At 40.5% G+C, this 18,212-nt stretch overlaps 1 protein-coding gene across 5 annotated transcripts in view; it reads left to right on the forward strand.

Annotated features, from left to right (window-relative positions):
* The window catches only part of LOC111529171 (TP53-binding protein 1), a 91,234-nt gene that overhangs the window by 46,754 nt on the left and 26,268 nt on the right, over window positions 1-18,212 (forward strand). For 4 of the 5 annotated variants that reach the window (XR_002727334.1, XM_023196037.1, XM_023196036.1 and 1 more), the window contains 5 exons: window positions 201-320; window positions 1,090-1,293; window positions 5,753-5,810; window positions 9,267-9,359; window positions 14,780-15,263. Coding sequence is in view for 4 of the 5 variants with exons in the window: in XM_023196037.1 (XP_023051805.1) it covers window positions 201-320; window positions 1,090-1,293; window positions 5,753-5,810; window positions 9,267-9,359; window positions 14,780-15,263 (959 nt within the window). In the remaining variant the exon portion in view is untranslated. Of the gene's footprint in view, window positions 1-200; window positions 321-765; window positions 915-1,089; window positions 1,294-5,752; window positions 5,811-9,266; window positions 9,360-14,779; window positions 15,264-18,212 lie in introns of all 5 variants that reach the window. The other variant, XM_023196040.2, reaches the window with a different exon arrangement.

Below are 18,212 nucleotides of genomic sequence, written 5' to 3' on the forward strand. Positions count from 1 at the left end.
CTGTGAAGAGAGCAGAGACAATAGAAGGGAGCTGGTCAGGAGGCCTGGTGAGGGTGGTGGGAATGAGACAGAATTTGGGAGCAAAGGAAAAGAGTAATTGAAATATTTCTTGCAGGTCTCATTATTTTTGCTTATTTTATACTTCTGGTTTTTTTTTTTTAAATCATTTTTTCTTTCTTTTTTCTTTTTTTTTTTTTCAGAAACACCATTTCATTTCACTTTGCCTAAAGAAGGTGATATCATCCCACCATTGACTGGTGCAACCCCACCTCTTATTGGGCACCTAAAATTGGAGCCCAAGAGACACAGTACTCCTATTGGTGAGTGAATACAAAGTAATAATGTTTAAGGCAGAATTTCTGAGATACCATTTTTTACACAAGTGATACTTTAGATCTGAGGAGTTGGGCCTGGCTGGTAAGGTTGATTTTTGTTTTAGGGAGAATAGGGTTATGAAGTCTGGTTCTGTGATTTTACTACTAGGAGATAAGGGGTAAAGAGAGGAAGGAAAGAAAGGGTGGAGGGAAATAAGAAAGAAAGAGAATACTTAAAAGGATTTTCTCTTATTGCAAAGCAGTAGAATCTGACTGCTAAGTAGCGATAAAGCTGTTTTATAAGGAAGGAACAGGAAGTAGGGTAGAAGTACTATTTATTCAATACCTTGGCTAATTAATCAGTCTGCTGCTTGACAGGGCAAGAAAACTTAGATCCTCCTTCCCTGAAGCAGCCAGTAGCCTTCTACATTAACCTATTTGTTTTCTCTAGTCAGTGCTGGGAGGTAACAATCATGCCGTCTGGAGTCTCCTGCTACCTATGCCTGATGCTGGCAGATGTGGGTTGGCTGAGGGCTCATGCAGCATCCTTTGTCCAGATGCAGAAGTGGAACTGAATCCTGTTGCTCCTCTTAAGACCAGGTGTCAATACTAGTTCGTAGTTGTTGATACTTATGACAGGAATCTATCCTAGGAACCTCCTTCAATCCTGCAGAGCTGTGGAGCCAAACAGGCAAATTGATGGCCTTGAATTGCTGTTTTTTGTGTTTGTATTTTAGTGTTCTTTTTTTCTTCCTCCCTGCCTCCCTTCTTTCAGGTATTAGCAACTATCCAGAAAGCACCATAGCAGCCAGTGATGTCATGTCTGAAAGCATGGTGGAGACCCATGATCCCATACTTGGGAGTGAAAAAGGGGATTCTGGGGCTGCCCCAGACATGGATGATAAATTATGTCTAAGAATGAAACTGGTTAGTCCTGAGACTGAGGCGAGTGAAGAGTCTTTGCAGTTCAACCTGGAAAGTAAGTTTTATGTTAATCTTGGGTAATTAGTAACTGCAGATCATATGGGGAGTATTGATTATAATCTAGTTATAATAATTGAAACTTTTATATTTATAAATGTATTCGTAAAGTCTTACACCCATAGATTTAATTCTTTGCTTTTGGTCAGCCTGTCATGTTGCTAAAGATACTCTTTTATAATCTCCATCTTATAGCTTGTTTCTATTAAGTCTGTTTCTGTGTAATTGGTTTCCCTATTCAGAAAGACTTCAGAATAGGGTAGAAAACTTTAGGACTGTGGATTCACATTGCAGATTAATGTTGATGCTTTCTCACATGAATTAGAAGTTGTTTGGTAGGGCTAGAATAAAAAGAAGATACAAGGGAGGGATGCAAAGTAGGGACCAGATGCTGAAAGGCTTTTTACATCATGCTGAGAAGTCGAAGAATTTTAGGCAAGGGAGTAATATGATCAGATTTGCCTTTAAAAGAAGCGTCAGCTGAGTCTTTCAAAACCTTGTGCCTTTGTGCATGATGGTTCCTTTCCTTTCATTTTCCATATTCTGTTCTCCTGCCTGGTAAATTCTACCCAGTCTTTAACCAGCAAGCGAGGTCATTGGTAGTGACTGGAGATGAGGGATGAATTTGAGGGGTGAGTAGGCAGAACCCTGGCTCCAGGCGAATATGGAAGTAAGGGGGAGGAAAAAATAGAGAATGACTCTTCACATATGCTGTATCATCTCATTTCCATAACAGTACTCCCAAGTAGGTATCTGCATTTTCATTTTATTGATGAGAAAACAGAGTAAGAGAAGTTTTTAAGTTCCATGTCTAAGGTCACAATAATTGGTGCTAGGTAGAGTTGGAATTTGAGTCAGACCTAACTCTGAGGCTTATTAATTTTTTCATTTCAGGTAGTTTGTAAAAGCTGTTTAAGGAGGATTAGAAGAGGAAGAAATCTCATAAATGAGATTATAAAGGAACGTTCAGAGAGAAGGAGAACTAGGAGGGTGTATGAAGCCGTGGAAGCCTATGGAGAGGAGAATTACAAGAAGATAATGTCAGGCACAGGAGCAAGTTTACTAAGATGTGTCTGAAAATATACTTTGACTTTGGGAATTAGGATCCATTTGGTGACTCTAGCAAGAGCCATTTCAGTATAGCAGTTGGGGTGGGAGCTATACTGAAAGTAATTGAGGAAGGATGAGGAAGAGGAGATGAGGCTGCACATGTACTGTCTGCTTTTGAGAAGTTTATGTGAGAGAAGAAGAGAAAATATGGTGAGTTAGAGGGAAATGCAGGGTTGAGAGAAGATTTGTTATTTTTAGGCTAGGAGAGGCCTGAGCAGGTTCATAGATTTTAACCCACTTATGCCTAATGTTCCACTATTGGAACGCTAAGCTTGTGGGAGTTATTTATATCTTACTGCTCAATGTCATCGCCAAAGTCTGATTTTTCACCAAAAAAAATTTGCAACCTCCAGCATAAATGGGTTAAGGAAGAACCCAAAAGAGGGAGGCACAGATTAAAGACAAGGGAATTGGGGGAAACAGTTGATTAATTAAGGCCCTGAAGAAGTTGGGAAGGGAGGCTATTGAAGACTACACAGAATAGGTTGGATAAGCAGGACTTCTCCTTCCTTGAGACCAGAGAAAGGTAATTTTAGCTAATACATTTTTAGCTCTTACTGTATGCCAGGCACTTCATATGTATAGCTCATTAAATCTTATAACAAGCCTATGAACTAGATCCTATTATCCTCCTTTTACAGATGAGGAAACTGAGGCACAGGACGGTTGAGCACCTTCGCAAGACATAGCTAGTAGATGGAGTAGGCTGGACACAAATCCAGGAAGTCTGATTCCAAATCTTAAATGTTGTGGTACTTACTGATTTGAATCTTAGCAACTCAGTAGACTAAGTTAAAGTATTACATGGTTCCATTCTTACTATCATCATCTCTGGAATAAATAAGAGCTTATTGTCAGGCATGGTGGTTCGTGCGTTCCTATAATCCCAGCAATGCCAGAGGCTGAGGTGGGAGGTGTGCTTAAACCCAGAAGTACAAGACCAGCCTGGGCAACATAGTGAGATCTCATCTCAAAAAAAATAAAAATTTTAAAAAGGGTTTGTAAAGAGAGAGTATTGATAGCCTTAAATCTTAGTTTACCTTTGGATCTGAAATTATAACTAGCTAAGTGTTAAGGATGATTGTTATCAGTAAATTTTACTACCTTTCCTAATACCAGGAGCATAGTATCAAGGACTATATTCAGTGTTACTTACATCATTTCATCCTCACAACAAACTTTTGAGGTTTGTCGTGTTTTTATCTTACAGAGGAGGAAACTGAGACTCAAAATGACAAAGTAGTTTACTCCTAGGTTGGACTATTAAGTGCAGTAGCCAGGGTGTGAGCCAGATTTCTATTTTAGAGCCAGGGCTCCAACTGAACTTCAGCTGCCTCCCCGATGACTGTTTAGATTATGTTGGGTCATGAATATTTTATAAATATTTTAAAAACATTTAAGGGTTGTTTTCTCTAAGGCTGGTATAAATTTTAAATGAACACATTTTAATCCCTTGAAATTAGTGACGTTGTTGTAAGAATATGGGATTCTTTTCAGTATGACCTTTAATTTGTTGCTGCATATTCTTGAAAATGTCAGTTTGGTTTCTTTTTTTTTTTTTTTTTTGAGACAGGGCTTCTCTCTGTCACCCAGGCTGGAGTGCAGTGGGGTGATCTCGGCTCACTGCAGCCTCCATCTCCCAGGCTCAAGCGACCCTCCCACCTTAGCCCCCCGAGTAGCTGGGACTATGAGCATGCCGCCACCCATGTCTGGTTCATTTTTGTATTTATTGTAGAGGCGGGATTTCGCCATGTTAGCCAGCCTGGTGTTGAACTCCTGGACTCAAGCAATCCTCCTGCCTTGGCCTCTCAAAGTATTGGGGTTACATGCATGAGCCACCGTGCCTGGCCACCCTTTATTTTTCAAGTATCTGTCCTAAAGCACTTTGGGAAGAACTTGGGTACCTTCTATTTGTGGGTGCTCTAAAAACTATTTAAAATTAGTTCATCAACCTAAAATATTTTCTACATAGTTTATTAAGTTCTTTCATTTTTAATTTGTTTTTAATATATAAATTTAAAAAAATTTTTTTGGTTTTTAATTTTGTATTATTACATCATTTTTTAACTTCTTATATGGGCAGAGATGAATTGGGATTCAGAAGTTTAATTTTCATTTAAGAATGTTACTGCTGGCCAGGCGTGGTGGCTCATGCCTGTAATCCCAGCACTTTGGGAGGCCGAGGCGGGTGGATCACGTGAGGTCAGGAGTTTGAGACCAGCCTGGTCAAGATGGTGAAACCCCATCTCTACTAAAAATATAAAAATTAGCCAGGCATGGTGGTGGGCACCTGTAATCCCAGCTACTCGGGAGGCTAAGGCAGCAGAATCTCTTGAATCCAAGAGGCGGAGATTGCAGTGAGCCAAGATCCCGCCACTGCACTCCAGCCTGAGAGAGAGAGTGAGACTGTGTCTCAAAAAAAAAAAAAAAAAAAAAGAATGTTACTGCTAAGGGCTGGGTGTGGTAGTGCATATGTGTAATCCCAGCACTTTGGGAACCTGAGGCAGGTGGATCACCTGAGGTTGGAGGTTTGAGACCAGCCTGGTCAACATGGTGAAACCCTATCTCTACTAAAAATACAAAAATTAACTGGGTGTGGTGGTGCATGCCTGTGATCCCAGCTACTCGGGAGGGTGAGGCACGAGAATCGCTTGAACCCAGGAGACACAGGTTGCAGCAAGTCAAGATTATACCACTGCACTCTAGCTTGGGCAACAGAGTGAGACCCTGTCTCCAAAAAAAAAGAAAAGAAAAGGTATTCATTATATTGTATTTCTTGCCAAACTTATTAGTCTTTTACAGGAAGTTTGAAAGAAAAGTGATTGGTGGAAGTGAGAAAAACCTGTACCATTAAATTACAAGAAATCTGGCCTGCACTATAGCCTGGGTGACAGAGTGAGACTCCGTCTTAAAACAAGCAAAAAACAAGGAATCTGGCAGATCACTTGATTTCAGGAGTTCGAGACCAGCCTGGGAAACATGGCAAAACCCTGTCTTTGCTAAAAAATACAAAAAATTAGCTGGACGTGGTGACACATGCCTGTAGTCCCAGCTACTCGGGAGGCTGAGGCACTAGAACTGCTTGAACCTGGGAGGCGGAGGTTGCAGTGAACTGAGATCATGCCACTGCACTCCAGCTTGGGCGATAGAGCGAGACTGTCTCAAAAAAATAAATAAACAAAATTACAAGAAATGTTTGTTTGTTTACACCTACTAGTTTTACTTATTTTTATTTCTTTTTGTTATTTGTTGCGAATACTAGTAGAGCAGAGTGAAGGTTTTAGGTGTGATACTAACTAAATTCTGTTTCTCTTTCCTTTCTCTCCTTGGTTTTTTTTTTTATGCAGAGCCTGCAACTGGTGAAAGAAAAAATGGATCTACTGCTGTTGCTGAGTCTGTTGCCAGGTAACCAAAGCTGGATGCTATTTAGAGTTTAATACGCAGCTACTGTTAATGAGGGTAGATGGTTTATCAACAAAGGGAAAAAGTTAAAATAAGAAAGTTAAAATGAGCCTCTTCCATAAAGGTTTTAGCAATGTTTTGAAGGGATCATAGACTTTTTAATTAATACTTTTTTAAGTACAGTGAAGCTTTTTTTTACACCTAGAACTAAGATAATTGAAATATCTTTTCTTTTGTTCATGTGAGAGTTCCTCTCCCCACTTTTTTCTGTTGCTGAGACAATAGTCTCCACAATCTCAGGATTGTTGTTCCAATTGATGAGAAAAAGAAGGATTAACGAGATAGCTACAGACCTTGTTCCTTCTGCAATCGCATACTCAGCTGCAGCCTCAGGTCATTTTCTCTTCTGCCTGCCAAATTAACTACTATGTTGAGCTGTTATTTTTGCTTTGTCATGAATGTTGTAATGCTTTGAGGACGAGTATGACCCCATACTGAGGTTTTGGTTGGTAAGCTTTGCCATCTGGTGGCTGTGAGAGTACAATTGTTTCATTTGTGTCTGGATGTCATCAAGCATGAAAACACTAACAGCAGTTGGTGAAATATAGGCAAGAATTCTTTTTTTTTTTTTTTTTTTGAGACAGAGTCTCGCTCTGTGGCCGGGGCTGGAGTGCAGTGGCGGGATCTCAGCTCACTGCAAGCTCCGCCTCCCGGGTTCCCGCCATTCTCCTGCCTCAGCCTCCGGAGTAGCTGGGACTACAGGCGCCCGCCACCTCGCCCGGCTAGATTTTTGTATTTTTTAGTAGAGACGGGGTTTCACCGTGTTAGCCAGGATGGTCTCGATCTCCTGACCTCATGATCCGCCCGTCTCGGCCTCCCCAAAGTGCTGGGATTACAGGCTTGAGCCACCGCACCCGGCCTAAGAATTCTTTTTTTATTTTCTTTTTTGAGACAGAATCTTGCTGTGTTGCCCAGGCTAGAGGACAGTGATGCGATCATGACTCACTGCAACCTCAACATCCTGAGCTCCAGCGATCCTCCTGCCTCAGCCACCTGAGTAGCTGGGGCTACAGGCATGCACCACCTCATCTGGCTAATTTTTGTATTTTTGTAGAGATGGGGATTTCACTATGTTGCCCAGGCTGGTCTTGAACTCCTGGGCTCAAGTGATCTGCCTGCCTTAACTTCCCAAAGTGCTAGGATTACAGATGTGAGCCACCATGCCCCACCAAGAATTCTTTTTTTTTTTTGAGACGGAGTCTCGCTCTGTCGCCTGGGCTGGAGTGCAGTGGCCGGATCTCAGCTCACTGCAAGCTCTGCCTCCCGGGTTCACACCATTCTCCTGCCTCAGCCTCCGGGTAGCTGGGACTACAGGCGCCCGCCACCTCGCCCGACTAGTTTTTTGTATTTTTTTTAGTAGAGTCGGGGTTTCACCGTGTTAGCCAGGATGGTCTCGATCTCCTGACCTCGTGATCCACCCGTCTCGGCCTCCCAAAGTGCTGGGATTACAGGCTTGAGCCACCGCGCCCGGCAAGAATTCTTAAATTAGAGGCTAGGCGGGTACTGTAAATGACTAAAGTGGCTGGTACAAGACAGAGTGTTGAGGACAATGGCAAACTGAATGTATGGTCCATGTGAAAGGGTGTGCCCCACTGAACTCCAGCCAGTAGTTGTCACGCGAGACTGCAAACTTATTGTTGCCACATCATTGTTTTTAAAAAGAAATCTGGATTTTTAAAAATAAAATATCAAATAAAAGAGGCCTGTGGAATAAATGTAACTCCTCACTTGTGAGTTTCTGACCTTTTTCAAAGTCTTTTGATCTGTTCTTAGCTATGTCTTAGAGAGATTAGTTCCTCTCTGAGCTATTGTATATTTAATCTGAAAGGTAAGTACCTTAGAGTCCTTTTTCATTTGAAGAACCTTTAATGATATGCAGTCTTAGAAGCTGAAGAAAGTGGAGTGTGTATCTGGTCCATTTGGCTTTAACAGAATTTTTGGCCAGGAATAAGTTGTTATTAGTCTGTACATAACGCGTATTCAGAGGGAACAGAGTATGTTGCTAAAGCTTCTAGAACCCTCAGGGTAGGAAGTAGAGAGGAGAAAATAAGGAAAAACTTTGAGCAGAGGGTTGGAATGGTGGATCTTAGAATGAGATGAATTTTTTGATGTTGTTGTGAAGAAAATTTTCTAGATAAGAATCTGAATTTTAAAAAATTTTGACTTATTTGCCGTTGGGTTCACTCTAACAGATCATCTGAAGTAAGCTCTGTCACAATATTGGAAGTGGTCCTTGGTTCATCTGCATTTAGATGGAGCTTTTTTGTTTGTTTGTTTGAGACAGGGTCTCACTTTGTCAACCAGGCTGCAGTGCAGTGATGCGATCACAGTTCACTGCAGCCTTGACCTCCCAGGCTCAAGCGATCTGCGTCAACCCCTCAAGGAGCTGGGACTACAGGCACCTGCCACCAAGCTGGCTAATTTTTGTATTTTTAATAGAGATGGGGTTTCGTCATGTTGCCCAGGCTAGTCTCTAACTCCAGAAGCTCAAGTGATCTGCCTGGCTCAGCCTCCCAAAGTGGTAGGATTACAGGTATAAGCCCCCATGCCCAGCCTACGTGAAGCTTTTAAGTGTTGTTAGTAACTGTACGCTGTTCAGATTACTTGCTATCACCTTATTTCTCATTTTATTTCTTTTTCTCTATTTTACTATAGAAGGTTTCAAGCATATACGAAAGTAGAGAGAGTAGTATAATGAACTGCTGTGTATTCATCATCCAGTTGCAAAAATTTCTTATGGCCAGTCTTGATTCATTTATATTTCCATCACCCCCCTCCCTACTGAATTATTTTGAAGATAATTTCAGCATTATATAATTTTATCTGAAATACTTCAGTGCTGTCTGCAAAAGATAAGGATTCTTATTTTAACACTTAACCATATTACTATTATCATACTTTAAAAAGTTGACAGTGGTTCCTTAATATAATAAAATATTCAATGTTCAGATTTCTCTGATTGTCTCATAAACGGTGTTTTACAGTTTGACTCAAGATCTAAATAAGGTCCACATACTGCATTTGATTGTGTCTCTTTAAGTCTTTTAAAACATAGAGTACCCCTCCAGTCTTTTTTTTTTTTTTTTTGCCTCTTGCTTGCAAATTATTTGTTGAAGGTACAGATTGTTGTATAATTTTCTACATTCTGGATTTTGCTGATTACATCTTTATGGTATTTAATACAGTTCTCTGTCTGCCTTATTTCCAGTAAATCTTCCTTGAGAATTTTAAATTATGCTAATTCAAAACAAATATGGAGAATTTGCATTTTGGTGTAAGGTGATTTGGAGTTTGATATGCAGAGAAAGCATTTTATTTCCTCTGTGCATAAAAGGATACTCTCCAAAAGTACTTTTCTTTTCAAAACTAACAATATATTGCTTTAATATATTGTCTTAGTCCCCAGAAGACCATGTCTGTGTTTAGCTGTATCTGTGAAGCCAGGCAAGAGAATGAGGCTGGAAGTGAGGATCCCCCCACTGCACCCATCAGGTAAGCATTATTTTTATAGAATCTTTTGGGCTCCATTGGTTCACAAAAGGGTTGGTGCCCAAATCCTAATATGTAGCGTGCTATGGTTTAAATGTGGCATGTGTTGGAAGCTTAACCCCTAGTGCAACAGTTTTGAGAGGTAATTAGTGGTATTGGTATAAAGCTACAGAAGTTGACCACACACACACTAAAAAGAGGTAATTAGGCCCTGGGGGCACTGCCCATAGGAATGCATTAAGGCTGTTACGGTGAGCATGGGTTAATTATAAAAGACTGAAGGGTCTGTTTGGCCCCCTTTCCACCTTCTTGCATGCACCCTTGCATGGCTTCTCACTGTGTTGTCCAGTCTGGTTTCACACTCCTGGGATCAAGCAGTCCTCCCACCTTGGCATCCAGAAGTGTGAGGAATATAAGTGTAAGCCGCTGTGCCCTGCCTATGAAAATAATTGATGTAATTCTGCATTTCTTAGATTAGTTTTTCTTATTTTGGAAATCATGTTTACTTTCAACAGACTTTTTATTTCTCCTTAGTTTCCCACAGAGCAAAATATGAGATGTTTAACATCCCAAATTTAAAGTTTTTCAGACTTGATGGAATTAATTTTTCCATAATTTCTTTTTCTTTTTAGAGACAAGATCTCACTCTGTCACCCAGACTGAAGTGCAGTGGTGCAGTAGTAGCTCACAGCAGCCTCAAACTAACTTTTGTGCAAGCAATTTTGCTCAAGCAATCCTCCTGCCTCAACCCCCTGAGTAGCTAGGACTGCAGGCATGTGCTGCCACGTCTGGCTAATTTTTTTTTTTTTTTTTTTTTTAACTTTCTGTAGAGACAAGGTCTCAGTATGTTGCCCAGGCTGGTCTCAAACTCCTGGGCTCAAGTGATTCTCCTGCCTCCTCTTCCCAATGTGCTAGAATTACAGATACGAGCCACTGTGCTTAGCCCCATAATTTATCCCATAATCTCTTAGAACAGTTCTGAGGCACGAAAAAAGTTTTGAGTTACAGGCCCTTTTTCTCTATTTAAATAATTAAGGAGGTGGCCAGCCGTGGTGGCTCACCCCTGTAATCCCAGCACTTGGAGGTCAAAGCATGAGGATTACTTGAGGCCCCAGGAGTTCGAGATGAGCCTGGGTGACATAGTGAGACCCTGTTTCTACCAAGAAAAAAAAGAAAAAAAAAAAGCCAGATGTGGTGGCATGCACTTGTGGTCCCAGCTACTTAGAAGACTGAAGTGGGATGATCGGTTGAACCTGGGAGGTCAAGGCTGCAGTGAGCTGTGGTCTCGCCACTGCACATTAGCCTGGGCAACAGAGTGAGACCGTGTCTTAAAAAAAAAAGAGTATCTTGTATGGAATATATGATTCTTATATTTAGTGTAGAGAAATAAGTAATGGCAATGGAAAAGAACCTGTATTTTCATTATGAAATGAGTATCTTTCACCTCTAAAATTCAGTGATTTTCTAATTAGACAATGTGATAATGTTTTGTCAGTAGGTATATCACTAATAGTGATATAAGTAGCATGATTTAGCCAGGCACGGTGGCACTTTGATAGACCGAGATGGGTGGATGGCCTGAGCTCCAGAGTTGGAGACCAGCCTGGGCATCATGGGGAAACTTCGTCTCTACAAAAGTACAAAATTAGCCAGGTTTAGTGGTACATCCCTGTAGTCCCAGCTACTTGGGATGCTGAGGTGGGAGGATGACTTGAGCCTAGGAGGTGGAGGTTATAGTGAGCCAAGAGTGTGCTACTGCACTCTAGCCTGGGAGACAAAGCCAGACTCTGTCTTTAAAAAAAAAAAAAAAAAAAAAAGACTGGATGGGGTGGCTTACGCCTGTCATCCCAGCACTTTGGGAGGATGAGGAGAGGTGATCACTTGAGGCCAGGAATTAGTGACCAGCCTGGCCAACATGGTAAAAACCCGTCTCTCCTGAAAATACAAAAATTAGCCAGGTGGGGTGGTCCGTACTTATAGTCCCAGCTACTCTGGAGGCTGAGGCATGAGAATCACTTGAATCCTGGAGGTGGAGGTTGCAGTGAGCCAAGATGGTGCCACTGCACTACAGCCTGGGCGACAGAGCAAGACTCTGTCTCAAAAAAAAAAAAAAAGTAATAGGTAGTGTAATTTCTAAATTTCTATGTTCATTATTGAAAGAAATATTTAAAATAAATATGTCAATGCTTTAAATGGGCATTCTGAGTAAGTGTGAGCTTGTTGATATTCTTGGGAATCAGATGATCTGAAATCATGTGATTTTAAAAGTGGTGTAGTAATGACCCATCTATTACTGAATTTATTGATGTCATTGAATTGCCTTGCTTTTTTATTAAAGCATTTTAAAATAGAGGTGCCAAGATGTTGGTGATACTGTTTAACCTTGGTGGAGCAGAGACCTGGGAATCTAGCTGTATTTGATTCCAGATGCCTCATAAACACAGCTACACTCAGAATAGAATAGTTAGACATTTGTTAAATATGGAGATGTATTCTTTCCTATTTCAATTTGGATTAATTTTTTTTTGAAATGGAGTCTTGGTCTGTCATCCAGGCTGGAAGTGCAGTAGGGCGATCTTGGCTCACTGCGACCTCCACCTCCCAGGTTCAAGGGATTCTTCTGCCTCAGCCCCCCAAGTAGCTGGGACTACAGGTGTGCGCCACCATGCCTGGCTAATTTTTAGTAGAGATGGGGTTTTGCCATGTTGGCCAGGCAGGTCTCGAACTCCTCACCTCAGGTGATCCACCTGTCTTGGCTTCCCAAAGTGCTGGGATTACTGGCGTGAGCCACTGTGCCCAGCCTAAAATTTACTTTCTTAGCATCAGTTTCTAAGTCTGGCATATAGTGACCAGAGTAGAATTGCATAGCTAGAACTAATGGAGAGGGACAGAGGTATGGCACTTCTTAGAATTTATTGGATTGCTGTAGAAGTAAAATTCCATTCAGATGTTCTAACCTGAATAAATAGCTTCTGAGGTGTCTTAGTCTCTTTGGGCTGCTACAACAAACTGCCATAGGCTAGATAGCTTATAAACAAAAGAATTTATTTCTCTCATTTCTGGAGGCTGAGAAGTTTTGATCAAATCAGTGGCAGATTTGGTGTCTGGTGAGGGCCTGCTTCCTGGTTCATAGACAGCTGTTCTCACATGGCAGCTGGGGGCAAGAGAGCTCTCTGAGGTCTCTTTTATAAGGGCACTAACACTATTCATGAGGGCTCTGCCTCTTAATACCATCACCTTGGGGTTTAGGATTTAATATATGAGTCTTGGGGTGAAGAGGACATAGACATTTAGTCTGTAGCATGAGATAAAATTTATAAGCTTGTTTAGGATAGGAAACAACAATAATTGAATTCCTAAAATTGAGTCCTGGCTCTTCTGGCTTTTGAATCCTTTCCTTCTTGCTCAGCCATTGGTATGTTAGATGTCTTAAAGATTTAAATATGAATATTTAGTTGATACTGAAGGTGAACTGAGTCTCTTTAATTGCATTGTCTTATACATCTAATATTGATTATCTGCTGTGCTCAATATCTTACATATGTGAACATTTATAAACCTCATAAAAGGTAAGTGCTACTCATGGTAGGTGTCTCCTGGTGGTCATGTTCTTACTTCTTCTTCATTGGACCATATATTTTCATTCAGTTGAGGTTTCTGAGGGATAGGACACAAACTGTAACAACCAAATGTATATATACTAAGCTCTTCTTGGCTAGAACTCTATTCCAAATCCCTCTTTGAGCTCCTGTTCTGGTAGGCTGAGGTAAACAATATAGAAACCTCAGAAACTTCTTTTTTCCTTGTCCTTAAAGATCTAGAGCAGAGCAATCCCTGAAGAGCACTTCCTGCTTCCTTTACTGTATCTACCTAGGAAAGCTGAGATCCTAAGGATAAGAGCTTCTGTCAAATAGGAGACAGCCCCAGCTCTATCTTTTTCTGGCCACATACTTAAATCAACATATGACATGGTTTCTAGGCCCCTTATCATCCTTCGTGTTACCTTCTGGGTTTATCTACCGTTTATGCCTTGTAAACTGTCATGCCCAGAACTGAAACAGATATTCCAGATGTGGTCTTAGCTTGGTCAGTTCAGAATGGATTCCTTTTATCTTTATTCTGGCTGTTGTACATGTAATGGAGCCTAAAACTGCATTATGTTGGTTTAATCTGAGTAGATTTTACAATAAATTGATTCAGAGAACATTCAGTCTTCTGTTCAAAGTACATGTATTAAGCATCTATTTTATATTAAGCTGTGAGTTAGGTGTTTTAAATATAAAAATGGATAAGACATGAACGTCAAATTTCTGTTGACGTGGAGTTAGCCTGGATGTTTTTATTCTGGAGAATTGTTAGGGATTTTTTTTTTTTTTTTTTTTTTTTGAGACGGGAGTCTCGCTCTGTCACCCAGGCTGGAGTGCAGTGGTGCGATCTTGGCTCACTGCAAGCTCTGCCTCACGGGTTCATGCCATTCTTCTGCCTCAGCCTCCTGAGTAGCTGGGACTACAGGTGCCCACCACCACGCCCGGCTAATTTTTTGTATTTTCGGTAGAGACTTGGTTTCTCTGTGTTAGCCAGGATGGTCTTGATCTCCTGACCTCGTGATCCGCCCACCTTGGCCTCCCAAAGTGCTGGGATTACAGGCGTAAGCCACCACGCCTGGCCTGTTAGGGATATTTAAGAAAGCTCCTAGTCACTTCAGAAATCATGGTATGTGGTTTGTAGGAGACATTCAGCAAATGCTTGTGGAATAAAGGAACAAATCACTGATACCCAAATGGGATGACTTTTGAAAAGAAATTGGCTGTATCTTGAGAACTGTCTTTGAGAAACAATTCATTCTGAAATGTTTAGTTGTAGATATATCAGTATAGCTGACAAAACTAGAATCTACCTACAACTTTATCCTTTATAAATCAGATTTTCTGTCCTAAAAATATTGGACAGGGGGGATAAACAGTATCTAGAATGTTAGGAGTCAGTTAAGGAATGTTAGAACCATTCATAAGGCCAGATGAGACATCTTGACCTAATAGATCTTTTTTCAAAATAGATCTCTAAGTTGCCCTTCATTGTCTGTGACTTCAGTAATGGGTTTACATCTTTCTGTTTACTTCATTTTCCTGCATCAAGTTTCAGAGTTCATAGCTAGTGATGGGAAGAAATTTTATGACTCTTTTATCATCATGGTGGAATTGTTCCAATCTACCATTATCTTTTTTCCAGGAGTGAAATTATAATGAGAGGCCTCCCAAGGTGATAATGCTTGACTACCTGAATTTCTCCCTTCCTTACATTTGTCAAATTGTCAAAATACGGCTCCCCCCTTGCCACTACACACACACACGTGCACACACACACACACATTCACACATACACTTGCTTAATTGACATGGCTTCTTTATATGTTGCCTTTTCAGGGGGAACTTGCTCCACTTTCCAAGTTCTCAAGGAGAAGAGGAGAAAGAAAAATTGGAGGGTGACCATACAATCAGGCAAAGTCAACAGCCTATGAAGCCCATTAGTCCTGTCAAGGACCCTGTTTCTCCTGCTTCCCAGAAGATGGTCATACAAGGGCCATCCAGTCCTCAAGGAGAGGCAATGGTGACAGATGTGCTAGAAGACCAGAAAGAAGGACGGAATACTAATCAGGAAAATCCTAGTAAGGCCTTGATTGAAAGGCCCAGCCAAAATAACATAGGAATCCAAACCATGGAGTGTTCCCTGAGGGTCCCAGAAACTGTTTCAGCAGCAACCCAGACTATAAAGAATGTGTGTGAGCAGGGGACCAGTACAGTGGACCAGAACTGTGGAAAGCAAGATGCCACAGTTCAGACTGAGAGGGGGAGTGGTGAGAAACCAGTCAGTGCTTCTGGGGATGATACAGAGTCACTCCATAGCCAGGTGAGAGAACATACTAGGGTGCATCAGAGGCCCTGTTTTTGACTTTCAGGATTCTCAGAGAATTTAAGTTGTGGCATGTCTACTTAATGACAGTTCTTGAACGTTTTGGACAGAACAGTGGTTAAAAGACAAAAACAACTTTTCCATGGTAGTGGAACAACTTTTTCATGGTAGTGAAATTGTGGGTAGCTATAGCCATTAGATAGTCTTTTAGGGAAAATGTAGTATTGCTACAGTTTTTTAGGTAGGTCTTTACTGGAGGAGAAAGCCAGAGATTCAGCCTGGGTTTACTCCTGTAATACTCTTCTACATTCACTCATTTCCTTCTCCATAATTTTTTATCTTCCCTTCTAACCATCAGATCTGATTTTTTCTCCCTTAAGTCTATTTCATCATGGTTCTCAGGAATTCAGAGTAGAAGGTAAAGGGGAAAGAAGCAGCATGAAGAATAGTGTATTTCAGTATATGAAACAGAAAGAATGGTAACAGGAATAGAGAGAGAGAGATGGGGAAAAGTTCCCAGGTGACTGGGAACTGCAGAAGAGAGGCTAAACTAGAAGCTAATGTGAGGAAAAGGATTGGGGCTGATGAAAGTGAGGCTGGAGGAATACCAGGTTCCAGGGAATAGAGTGGGGAAGTATTGGTACTAGTAAAAATTAAGTAGGTGGCTGTGCATGGTGGCACATGCCTGAAATCCCAGCACTTTTGGAGGCCCAGGTGGGAGGATTATTTGAGCCCAGGAGTTTGAGACTAGACTGGGCAACATAGTGAGACCTTGTCTCTTAAAAAAAAAATTGAGTAGATAAAAAGAAGTTGTAGAAATGTATGTGTTAACAAATACATAGAAGTTCACAACATTTCATTGACTGGCAGAGTGGGATCCATGGCAGAGAAGATTTGGAAGTTACTAGTAAACAGTAGTCTCCACTTATCAGTGGTTTCTTTTTCTTGGTGGTTTTAGTTGTCCATGGTCAGCTGCAGTCCAAAAATTTTAAATGGAAAATTCTAGAAATAATAAGGTTCAAATTGTGTGCTCTTCTGTGTAATGTGATAAAATCAAGTGCTGCTCCTCTTAGTCCTGGCTGGGATATGAATCCTCTCTTTTTCTAGCGTATCCATGTGCTATATATGCTCCCTGCCTGTTAATGACTTAGTAGCTGTCTTGGTTATCAGATCAACTGTCATGGTATTGCATTGCTTGTGCTCAAGTAACCCTTGTTTTACTCTCACCCCAAAGTTTGAGAGTAGTGATGCCGACAATCTGAATATGCCAGAGAAGTCATAAAGTGCTTCCTCTAAGTGAAAAGGTAAAAAGGTCTTAATAAGGAAAGAAAAAAATCATATGCTGAAGTTACTAAAATCTATGGTAAGAACAAATCTGTCCATGAAATTGTGAACAGTATATTGTTATAGTTTATCTTATTATTAGTTATTAATCTCTTTCTGTGCCTGTTTTATAAATATTATGGGTCTGTATCTATAGGAGGAAACATAGTGTATAGGGTTTGATATTATCTGCAGTTTCAGGCATCCACTGGGGGTCTTGGCACATATCTCCCTCAGATAATCAGAGATATGGTAGTGGTCAAATTGTCTTTTCAGTTGCTGTGGTAGATTATCTTCATTTGGGATCTACTTAGGAAATCTTCGTTATTGATGTGCCTCTTATTCCGATTGTCCAAGTTGTTTGTTTTGTAAACATAATACACAGTTCTTATTTATTGAACATCTGTGGTACATATGGCATATGAATATTGTGTTCAAGACAGTGCTAAATTTTATGTTACACAGATTTTGGCGTACTAAAAATATATAGATGGTGTATAGAATAACAGAAATTGAAATTGGTGTGCCATCTTTTGAAGAGAGGTTAGCAAATGAGAAAGGCTGTATGTAAGTTTTCCAAGTGTCAGTGCTTTTTAAAAATCCCCTTCATTATAGATAGGACATAGGCTAGTGCTAGTGGAAAAGCATAGGCAGCCTACTTTGACACTCTTGAAATTTTCATTTATATGTCAAAAAGGACATAGAACCAGGTGGAAGGGAAAGTGTGGCCTTTTCATTTTGTTTCCTTCCCTTAATGGTGGTAAGATCATCAATTTTTTTATTTTACAGACACCTCTTTTCAGAAAAGTATTTGAAGAGAGTAAGCATAGCTTTCTTTTTACCTGCCCCCTTTACCTTTTCTCCTTATTCTCTCAGACACGCTTAAGTGTCTGTCTTGCATTGATCATTCATATGGCTGTTGTAATTGGAAGAATACAGGGAAGCTTCTTGGCTGCGTTTCAGCAATATGTAAAGCCCTAAAACCTTTTAGACTTTCTCTGTGGTGGGGAATAGTCTGATTGTGTGTGCAGGCAGGAAGTTCAGGCTGTCATAGTTCCCATGCGTGGGTACCCTGATGATTGAGGTGTGACTGACCTGTGCTGTAACCATTCATTAGACAGAGTTGTGTATGTAGAACTATTTTGAATAATTGGATGAGTAGCATTCCATGCCTTTGATATTACTTATAACTATTCACATAATTTACATATTTCCATTTTAGCAAATATTTCACCTCTGCCAGTTTCCACGTTGAAACTGGAGTGGGGATTATTCGGATAAATTACTGAAAGCTTTTGGTAAATTACTACCACATGTCAGGAAAAAAAATGCAGAATTACCATTATTGCATTTGTATGTGTAATTCTTTTTAAAGACTTGGCTACTTTGATACTGAATGCAGAAAGTAAAATCAGCCTACCATAGGGGAGATAAGGTGAGAGACAAAAGTGTGCATTTTCTCTTCAGAATTACAGAGCCAGTGGGTGTAGGAGGGAGGATAAAGATGTGAAAAAATGTGATACAGTTGTTATTAGAAAACATGTATTTTTTCAGAAATACAGGACTGAAATTCTAGCACTTTTTATTAGCCACAGGCAGGTCCTAGGTAATAAAGGCTGAAAG

This window comes from Piliocolobus tephrosceles, unplaced genomic scaffold (genome assembly GCF_002776525.5).
Source record: "Piliocolobus tephrosceles isolate RC106 unplaced genomic scaffold, ASM277652v3 unscaffolded_110, whole genome shotgun sequence".
Classification (NCBI taxonomy): Eukaryota; Metazoa; Chordata; class Mammalia; order Primates; family Cercopithecidae; genus Piliocolobus; species Piliocolobus tephrosceles.